The 10,920-nt window shown below is 34.4% G+C and overlaps 1 protein-coding gene across 1 annotated transcript; it reads left to right on the top strand.

Moving 5' to 3' along the window:
- The first annotated feature begins 2,693 nt into the window (after positions 1 to 2,693).
- On the top strand, positions 2,694 to 5,810 carry LOC112499942 (eukaryotic translation initiation factor-like). Its single transcript, XM_025103207.1, has 5 exons — positions 2,694 to 2,962; positions 3,232 to 3,400; positions 3,538 to 3,663; positions 5,203 to 5,268; positions 5,523 to 5,810. The coding sequence occupies exons 1-5, from the start codon at positions 2,781 to 2,783 to the stop codon at positions 5,565 to 5,567; spliced, it is 588 nt and encodes a 195-aa protein (XP_024958975.1). The 5' UTR covers positions 2,694 to 2,780; the 3' UTR covers positions 5,568 to 5,810.
- Positions 5,811 to 10,920: the final 5,110 nt, after the last annotated feature.

Below are 10,920 nucleotides of genomic sequence, written 5' to 3'. Positions count from 1 at the left end.
GATGAACGGGTTTAAGAGTTTTAAGAGTTTAAGAGTTTTTAAGAGTTTTAGCCAAATGCATTATAATATAGTATAGATATAGATATTTTGTTTGTAAAAAAAGTAACACTTCTTATTTTATGTTGTTCAAATAAATACACATATTTTAAAGTTCTCTTTAAAATGTTAACGAAATAAATTGTGATCTACAATTTTTCAATATTGTTATATTAATAAATAATTCAAAAAAAATCTAATTAATTTAATATATTTAAACGTCAAATAAAAGTTTTTGAACAAATATAATATATTCTTTAAAAGATAACATTTTTTGGTAAAAAATGAAAATTCTTATTTTTTTTTTCTTCAAAAACTTATTTTTAAAAAAAATATTAGCGAGATAAGTTGTGTTCTACTAGTTTTAATGATATTGGTATATTAATGAATAATTTAGATTTTTTTTAATTCATTTAATATATATATTAAATAACATATCTAAATATTAAAATTAAAAATACAGTTTTTAGTAAGAATTAGTAGATGCTATAATAAAATAATTTTGATAATACAATGATGTAGTAAGAAAGTTACATCACTATAGTACATGTGGACAGCCTACATGGATAATGAGGTGGCATGGAAACCTAGTATAAAAGGTAAATTTAAACAATAGGTTACCCAATGCTATAATGGGTAAATTTTTCAAAGTACAATGTTCTAATAAAAAATAGTTTGAAAGTACATTGCTATAATAAGAAAAACTGAAAGTACAATGCTATAATAAAGAAATTTATGTAAGTAAATTGATATTTTGTGCATTTTGCTCTTTTTAATAAAATAAAGGTGTAAAATAAAAAATGAAAATGTATGGATATAAAACAAATTAATTCGTATGTATTCATGATATTTAATAGTATTATAAATAAAAAAAAATATTCAATATTGGACTCAATTTGAAGGTATTGACGAAACGATATAATGGTATAATTTATAAAAACAAGAAAATTATTTTTTCAATGCATTTTACTCCATACATGATTATTTATGTTAATATGAAAGGGGTGTAGAATAAAAAATGAAAATGTAAATGATATAAGATAAATCAAATCATTAATTATAAGAGTATAACATGTAATTTCAAAATTGAAATGATTTGGTGGAAGATCGTAGGAGGTTGTAAGCTTTTAAGAACTTGTACAATATCTTTAATTGATTGTAACTCTATAATATTCAAGATAACCTCATCTTTTTAATATAGTATAGATTAGGGGTGCTCAAAAACCCGATGAACCCGACTAACCCAACCCGAATTTTAAAAAAAAAAACCAACCCGAGGTAACCCGATGCATGATCGATAAAAAAAATTAGCCAACCCGACCTTATTGGGTTGGAATCGGGTCAGGCCCAAAAAAACCCGACCAACCCGATGAACCCGACCTTAACTTTAGCTTTGAATTGTAGATGACAATCATGACATGACCAACCTCAACGTCAAGAAAGCGAAAGCATCGGGGTTGGAAACGTCTAAAACTATTGTTGTTGATTGATGTATTATCATTTGGTTTAAACATTTTTATTGTAATATCTAAATATTTGATGAACTTGCATATTATCTTGAATGGTCGGTCGTATTTCAAAGGAAAGTTTCTTTTATTTTTATGTGATTTTACATTGTTTAAACACAACCCGATCAACCCGAACGGGTTGGGTTGGGTTGGGTTGAACTTTTGTTTGGGTTGGGTTGGGTTGAAAATTTTCAAACCGCCAACATTGGGTTGGATTGTTAAAACGGCTCCAAACCGATCAACCCGAGCCGTGAGCACCCCTAGTATAGATACATATATGAACCAGATTTTAAAACCTTTTGAATGTGCCTTAAAAATTGGAAGTAGTTTATATTGTTTCATGTTTCTAAACAAACTAGTTGTGTACTCGTGTAATGCGACGGTAGCCGTAAATTTTAATGATTTTGAAGTTTTACTGGTTTTATTAGAGAATATTTAACGATCATATAAGTTACACTTGGTCTTTATATATTAATAAAATTTGAATAAATAAGAGTTATGGTTTAAATTACAGTCTATAAATGAAAAAATTATATGACAGTTTAAAATCCAATATATTTAAAATCCAACATATTTAAAATACTCCACAAATGTGTTTGATTTACACCAAGAGCAAAAAATCAAAAGATCGAGAGCGAGAATAAGAATTCTAGAACAATTGAATGAGAGATGAATGAGATAACTTTTAATAACTCATGATGAATATCAATTTGAATCTCATATTGGGGGATGAGGAGAAAACATAGAGGTATGAGAGAGTGAATGCATGAATTAAATGTGTCAAAAATATCTTGAGAACATGAAAAGAAATAATAATAATGTGCATTGGTAACTTGTAATATATGTTATTTTAATTGTAGATTAAGAGATTTTAACGTTGAATGCATAAAGTAGTAGTGCTTAATGCATTATGAGTTATTTTTAAGACTTTTAAAACTTTGTGCATAAATATATAATACTTTGTACATTAAAAATTGTTTTTATGACTTTTAATAAATCTGGTTTATAAGGTAATATAAATCATAGATTCGTAGATTTTCTGACCCCATGGCTCGTTGGGCCAAGGATGCGGCCCGTTCTGTTTTATAATGCAAAAATGGGGTCCATAGGCCCAACTATTTGGACTGATAATTTTATCAACTTGTTTCTGTGACGGCCTAACGGGTAACCCATCTGAAATCCCCTTCTCTGAAGGCCAAGGGAGAGAGAGAGAAAAAAAAAAAAAAACCGAGAACAATGGCGAGTGATGAGGCGGCGGCGGTGGTGGATGTCAGTGGAGAAGTGGCGGGGCAGCCCCATAGGTTAGATAAGAGGTGGACGTTTTGGTTTGATAATCAGACCAAACTTAAACAAGGCGCAGCTTGGGGGAATAATCTACGCAAGGTCTATACCTTCGATACTGTTGAAGAGTTTTGGTGGTAAACCCTAATTACATATTCTATATACCTTTTTTTGATGTATGTGTAGAACTGAAGACTCCTCTTGTATGTATTGTTTGATCTGCTTTCAATCTAGATTATAAAGTTTTGACTTGCCTCTCTTGATTTTGTACGAATTGCGTAGCTATCCTTTGTTTAACAGTGATACTATGATTGCTGAACTTGAAATTTATTGAGCTCATTTATGGTCAAAGGAGATGGAAAACTTGGTCTTAGATGTTAAGATTGTATTTTGGTTCTTCTTGCAGTTTGTATGATCAGGTATTCAAGCCTAGCAAGTTGCCAGGAAATGCTGAATTTCATTTGTTCAAAGATGGGATTGAGCCCAAATGGGAAGATCCACAGTGTGCTAATGGGGGCAAGTGGACAGTTACTAGTAGCAGAAAGGCTACCCTCGAGACTATGTGGTTTGAAACTGTATATATATTTTTTCTCTCTTTCTTCATTATGATTTCTTTTAACCTTGTGAGTGTTGATGGGAGTTCTGAAGGTTAGTTTCTTTCTAAATTACTTGTTGGTTTTAGCAAGTGACTGAGATATATTTTTCTCTGTAGTTAATGGCCTTAATTGGTGAGCAATTTGATGATGCTGATGAAATATGTGGTGTCGTTGCTAGTGTTCGTCAAAAGCAGGATAAACTTTCATTATGGACTAAGAATGCAGCTAATGAGGCAGCTCAGGTATCAACTATATTCTTCAGTATCACTTTGTCGTGCTAGATATGTACTTTGGTTCATGTGATGTTATCAGCATTCTCAGAAGCAGGATGAGAGATGTACACGAAAAAGGGCAAAGCATCCACATGGCATGCTTTTCAATTCCTTATCGGAGGATGCTATGTATCTTGTTGTTTCTTGTAACATGCTTTGAGAAGATCAGATGGCTGCTGATATCCCTTTCTTCATTTATTACTTTTATACAAAGGACATTTTTCTGGTCGATTATTTGGTTAATTAATTCTGCTGACTGGTTCTAGCTGCAATTCAACTGATTTAGGATGAGAAACCAGACAGTAAAGAACTGGGGAGAAACGAGAAATGATTAGGCAACTACGGAAGCCTATAATCTTTTGACTAACACACTCAAGATGGTTTTTATCCAAAAACACACACACCCAAGACGGTTAAGTCCAGCGTGAAGACAGACTAGAGCCTCATAAACGCGTGGCAATTTGATAATTTAATAAACAAAATGAAACCTTGAGGGGTTGCGACTCTATTTATAATACAAGGAACCCTGTTAGGCTGTTACTACCTGGAGAACAAGTAAGGAAAAGATCTAAATACCCTTAATGAGAAATAATGCAAGTATTTCCAGATAGCATAAACCTTCTAACCCACCTGATTTGGCAGTAGAATAAACCCATACACATATTTATGGAATGCCATTTGCTCTTATCTCCGGATCGTTTATCCAAACTTTGGAGTCATGGTGTCTGTTCTTTTACCAAATGGCACTTTGGTTAGTGACTATTTGAAATAGGAACCACCGGTGATGAAGATAACTCTTCAATGATGAATGATCAAGTTTGGTATTCAGAAGTTCTGGGAAACATGGATGTTTCTTGATGATCGGAAAATGAAATGCTAGTAGGTATTGTAGGAGTTTGATTGTGTATATGGGTGTGCGTAAGTTAATTTGATAAGTTGTGTTCTGTACTTCTTGCAAGCAAGGTGACCCACCTTTCAAAGTGTGACCTTGGTTTGATCCCCCACCTTAACTGGTTTTTGGTATAAAAGAATTCTTGTTTGTTGTTATTATCGCGAAAGAAGGGGCAAAAAAAGATATTATTTCTAAGGAGGTGAAACATCTTTGAGATGTTATATTCATCGATTAATAAACTCATTGACTTATTTTGACTATGATACAGATACATCATTGATTGACCAAACAACCAATATGCAAATTTATAAAGATACTTCATTTGAATCAAGGGGACACAATGGACGAAAAGCTATCTTAGTTGAAGTTCTGTGTTTATGAAGATTTATACAATGTTAGGTGCTATAGTGTCATATTTATGTTGCTACATTTTGATGCAAGAAAATGATTATGCTATTTTGATATCATCTGGCATCTTGGCTGGTTTATCTCCTCCATCTCTTGGCTCATTCATCCCCCTAAGGCCATCTTGTACATTATAATTTGAGTTCACATTGTATATACTCTTGGTTTAAGATGTTAGCATAATAAGACCTCTTTTGACCTTTGATCTGTAGATGGCCATCGGAAGAAAGTGGAAAGATATCATTGACGTGAACGACAAGATCACCTACAACTTTCATGTAAAACCTCATTACTGTTCGGCCTTCCCTTCAGTTTCTCCTCTTATATGTGTTATTTTTAAAGTATATACGGCAAAAGTCACACACTTCTCACCTTCAGCGAGGTTTGAACCCTGAAAATCCCAGGTGGTGTTGCTGGGCCAATGACCTTTTGGTTTTTTTGTTTTTGGCTGGGTAGGGTGAGCCTTGTCATGCACATGTGAATATATCTTTAATCCGATTTATATGTTGTGCCACCAAATGTGGTTATGCAGGATGATTCCAAGACAAGAGCATCAAAAGGTCGTTACAGCGTGTAATGTCATCCTGTTGAAGCTTCGGTTACTTTAGAAGAACTTGCAGGCCCTTTCTTACTACAAACTAAGTCGAATTGTGTCTACCTTTTACATGTTGTATTTGATGTGATACAGTAGATGTTTGTTTAAGCATCTAACGTTCTCGGGAATTTTCTTTCCGTCTGCTATTTTGTTGATGCAACCAAAATTTGAATTTCTTAAATTTCGCACTTCATAATCCGTATTAAATTTACATGTTATATAGGCAAACTCTTGAATAAGAGGTCGGGTTAATCGGGAAGAACTGACCCGGTCTAGGTGCGAGTGGTCTCTGATAAGTTATTAGCTAGCTTTTTGAAAAGACGATGGTTTATAGTTTCTGGAAAACAACTTCAGTTATCGTTTCAAGAATCTTTGTTGGCTTTAGTTTTTATTTAATCATGGTTTTTATTTTGGAATTAAAGTAATTTTTCAATATGCCATCTCAAGGTAATTTGCATTTTTGTCCGTCTTACATAGCTTGTTTATCAAACGTAGCTACTTTATGGATTAAAACAGTTTATTGGTTAACAACTGGTCTATTACTTAATTTGCCAATAGTTAATTTCATTTCAAATTTCAATCCATCAACTCAAAATAGAAAGCGTGAAACGTGAAAAAAGACGTTGGTAATGACCGACTTAATGAGTTTAATGGTATGGAGAACTTATTTGTTCGGTCATATAGGAGTGATTCTTTAGGGTTTAATTGTTAAGCCATTGAAACCAAAATGGTTATATGGAATAAACCATGACCCCTCACTTGTTCCTATTAAGTCATTTTAAAAAAATTAATACAAAAAATGCCCTTGAAATAATCCAATGTTTCTCAAATGGGATGACAATAAACATCAAGTAATCATAGAAGGGTAGGGATGGTGATTTGTCCCGACCCGAACGGGGACGGGGATTCCCCGCTAAAACGGGTCCCGGGGCCGAGGATCCTCGATAGGCTCAAACCGGGGTCGGGGCCGGGCTGGGGGATATTATTCAAACCGGGGTCAGGGCCGGGGATCCCCGGTAGAATCAAACTAAGGGATGTTCTTCATGGGGTTTGATCGGGTTTGACCGAGGATTGATAGAGGTTTGATCGGGGACGAGATGTTAATCCCCGTACCCGCCAGGGACTGGGGCCGGGGATTACAAAACCCCCCCCCATCCCCGCCCCGTTGCCATGCCTATAGAAGGGGGAGGGATTGGATACAATTACTCAGATTTCTTTTAACTTTTAATTCTTATTGATGTATATGAAGAATTACCACATATAAATATAGTTTCTTGCGAAATAAGAAAAAGATTTATCCTAACCTAAACAATAACAACACATGAAGTACTTGCAAGGAACAAAGAACACTGAGCTTTCTTCACCTACATGAGAGTAGAAGAGGATGTTGATTGCCTTGAAAATGCACTTAAAGAATTCTATCTAGGAAGATTGTTTGCATGAGAAATGCATTATGCCTTTTATACCACCCTATGCATTTAATGCTTGGGAACACTTGTCACCTTGGGATAAGATGACATCATTGACTTTATGCACTATTGACATGTCCTTTTTATCATACACCGCATACACATAGTAGTGTTTCACACTTGTACCTTCACATGTGAAAGTATGTAGAGACAAACCTATTGAACAAGAAATGTCCCTATCAGGTACAAAGGTTGCAGAGATATGGCCAGTATGTGGGAAGATTCTTTCAACTGGCTAGTAACTTCAAAACGACTTCAAGCTTCAAATTAGCTACTTGGAGTCTTTGTGTATATTTCAGACAATTGATCCATAGAACCACATCGGTGACCTTCTATCTTGACTTTGGCTAGTCTTCGTTTTTGCCAAGAATTTCAAATATGTACCAAAAAACCAATATACAAAAAACCAATAAAGTAAGTGTTGATAGGATAGTAAGACACATCGGAGCCGGAGGGTCATAGCTAAATCAATATGTTTCCCAACGATCTCCCGTGTTTGATGATGGCACAAACATTCAGAATGAAATAAATACAAGGTAGTTAGACTTGTAAAATTTATCGAGAACAAGAACTCATAAATTCGGTGACCCATGTATATTCCTTTTTAGTTCTTTTTACTTAGATTTTTTTTATTCTTTTACCATGTATAAAACAACTCATGAATCAAAGAATGCAACAAATAGATGATGAAAAATTGAAGGTATATAATAAAATATATATTGCATTTATATTAGATCAGGAATGTAAAAGTACATATAGTAAATAAGATTCAAGAAGAAAACACATAAAGAGATCAACCAGCAAAATCATCATCCACTTCCATAACATTTACTGTATCTGAGGCTACAACTGCATTTCTTTTCTTCAGTTCATAAAACACCAAATTATAGAAAACTCTTCTAGCTTCACCAATTTTGATAATATGAAGTATCACACGAAGTAGATGAGGATTGGCTATTGTAATTGCAGATGCACGAAAAAAATCGATGGCAACAACTCGTATCCCAAAAATCAACTATTGTCATGCTCGGATGTAGACATGATAGTTCCCTCTAGACAAGTGCCATCAGTAGGAAGAGTAAGGTTTAAGAATGAGACATTGAGAACCTTACCTTCCTTTCAAATCTTTTGAAGGAAAAAATCTCTTTTCTTAGCAGATTAAGAGGTAGAAGCAGATATGGATTGAACCGAGCCAACTTTAGTCGATAGCATCTTAAGAGGAGAGAGTTGTGGAGGGGCATATAGCTTGTAATGCTTCTTAATTATTGAGATCTTTTTCATCAACAGACCAAAATGACTCAAGACATACTCACGATACAAATTTTGACTTTTTTGATAAATTTGATTATCTCAATCCATTCAGATGCTCCGTATGCATGCATCCAAGAAAGTTTTTCAGTTCTCACCACTCCATTAGCTCAACCAATGACTAGAAAGATCTGATTTGAATCAAGGGTTAATGTTTGAGGACCTTTTATTTAGGTACTCATAATTGAAGTATTGATATATCGACGAAGGATTGAATCATTGTACCTCTTTATCCTCTTTTCTTTTTTGAGTTGATCATCTTTCTTTTTCAGAGAATTGGTTAGCTCAGTTGTATCAACCTCTTTCCTTGCTAATTGTTCCACTAAAGACCGAGACTTATTGGCTTCATCAAATTGCTTTTGAAGGTCTATTGATTTAGCTGCATCCTCAATCGAAATACCCAAGAATGGCAGAATATTCTAATGGGACTCAGAGCCTGAAGCACAAGTTTTTCATTTCTAGTACCTTCTGCCCGATCCTTTGTAATTAGCTGATTTAGCTTCAACAACTTCTTCATCTGGTTTCATAGGTGTTTTTTCTTCTCGACAACTCAGGGCATCCATTCCCTCTGATATAGAAGTAATAGTAACCCGAGAGGAAACAATTGCTTGTTGCTCCCCATCAACAGATAAGTCAATTGGAACAATAGATTGAGAAATAATATCAGACTGAGAAATGGATTGATCCCCCTCAACAGATAAAACAACTACATCCCTATGTTGATATGCCAACCCCTCTTAAAAGAAGCATCTTGATCGGCCGATGCATCATCGCTACTCAAAGAATGATCACAAGAAGAAGTTGAGGTCTCCTCGTTGTCACTATCATGGACAACCGACTTCTTCCCCTCAGTTGAAATTGGTGGAAAGGGAGTAGGGATAACACCAAGCAACCAAGAATTACTATAGTGAATACCAACCATAAGACCATGATGATCCTGAATATGCTGACCAACTTGATTCAGTAACACCTGATCTAACTTAGTAAACTGACGGGTACGCAAGTCAAAAGAGAATTTCAATAGGACTCTTCTCTAAAACTATCTTAGAGATCTGGGCATAGGCATCAGATTTAGTATGCAGATCCCCAAGAGAGCGAAGAATAGTTTGATTAACCTCGACCTAAGTATCTGAGCGGGCACGTAGATCTGCTAGAGACTTGAGAATAACTGATTGAGAATCAGATAGAGCAATCATACAAAGACTAAGGTCGTCTAAAGAAGACTGAGGGATCTCAGATTTGGATGCATATATATATTTTGAGAGTTTAGCCGAGAGGTAAATAATGGCAAAAATAATTGTTGAAGCTCGAGCATCTTTCTGATCATTGTGAGACTTAATATCCTTGAGAACATTTGAGACGAAATCCAGATGTTTAGTAGCAAAATCCGCAAGCACATGATTGGTGCGAGAAAGAGTAGTAGAGAACCCATCAATTCGTTCCTCAAGCTTTGTAAAAGTACGAGCATGATCAAATATGGTCTGCATATCCGTTCTCTTCCATAATAGTAACTCTGGCTGGAAGTTTGTCAAACTTGCTAGAAAAGGTAGCATGCATAGAATCCTGTTGAGAACCAAGCATTCGATAATGAACGATGATATCACTGAGTATTTCCACCACTTCGTGAGGGAGAGCATATAAAATCTCAGGAGGAGAAGAAGAATTAACCTTAAAACCAAGATGAGGTGGAGAGGAAAAACGTCTATGCTTGCCTGTAGGTAGATCACTAAGAGACCTTCAGTAAAAAAGAGTAGGAAAACAAGCTTTGATTGGGCTTACTGACCTATCCTGAGAGAGAATCACAACATTTTCTGTACCATCAGCTGTACCATCGACGCCCTAAGAGTCACCAATGGAATATCACTAACGTCAGTTTATGGCTGGACGTTTGTATCAGCGACATCGACGTGAGGCTCAATGTGTGTATCAACAACCATCTTTTTTCAAAAAGTTACTCAAATATTTGATTGTAATGTTGAGTTTATCATCTCACATTGATAGAGTGAATTTTTTTTTACAAAACCTTAAAGTATATAAGAAGGAGATGATGAATCATAAAATTTGATAAAAAAATATTTTGGTTGGAGATGGTGTAAGTGAACAAAAAGAATTCACATGTAAATTTTTCATAAAGTGAACATAAAAAATATGTAAAAATAATATCCTAAATCATAGTTTTTATTGAAAAACATAATGCAAAAAATATTTTTTTACCTCAATTCTTACAAATTTATACCCTTTTTATGGCTTTCATTTGATTATCATCACACACACACACATATAGGGGCTGGTTTAAATGTTAACCAAGTTTATTGTGTTAACTTTGTTAACCAATCTTGACCATTGGTTCTTACAATAAATGATTATGATTTATCATATTAAAAATTTAATTTTTTAAATTTACAATTTCACAAACATATGTAAACTAAGTGGAAACAGATATTTATGTAACTCCCATATCATTAATTGGGAGTTACAAAATCAAAAAATCCCATGATTTTTGTTAATGTAAGAACCATATGAACACACACACACACACACACACACACACACACACA

This window comes from Cynara cardunculus, assembly GCF_001531365.2.
Source record: "Cynara cardunculus var. scolymus isolate 2C chromosome LG 1, CcrdV1, whole genome shotgun sequence".
NCBI classification, from domain to species: domain Eukaryota; kingdom Viridiplantae; phylum Streptophyta; class Magnoliopsida; order Asterales; family Asteraceae; genus Cynara; species Cynara cardunculus.
This window is presented reverse-complemented; position numbering and strand designations above follow the sequence as displayed.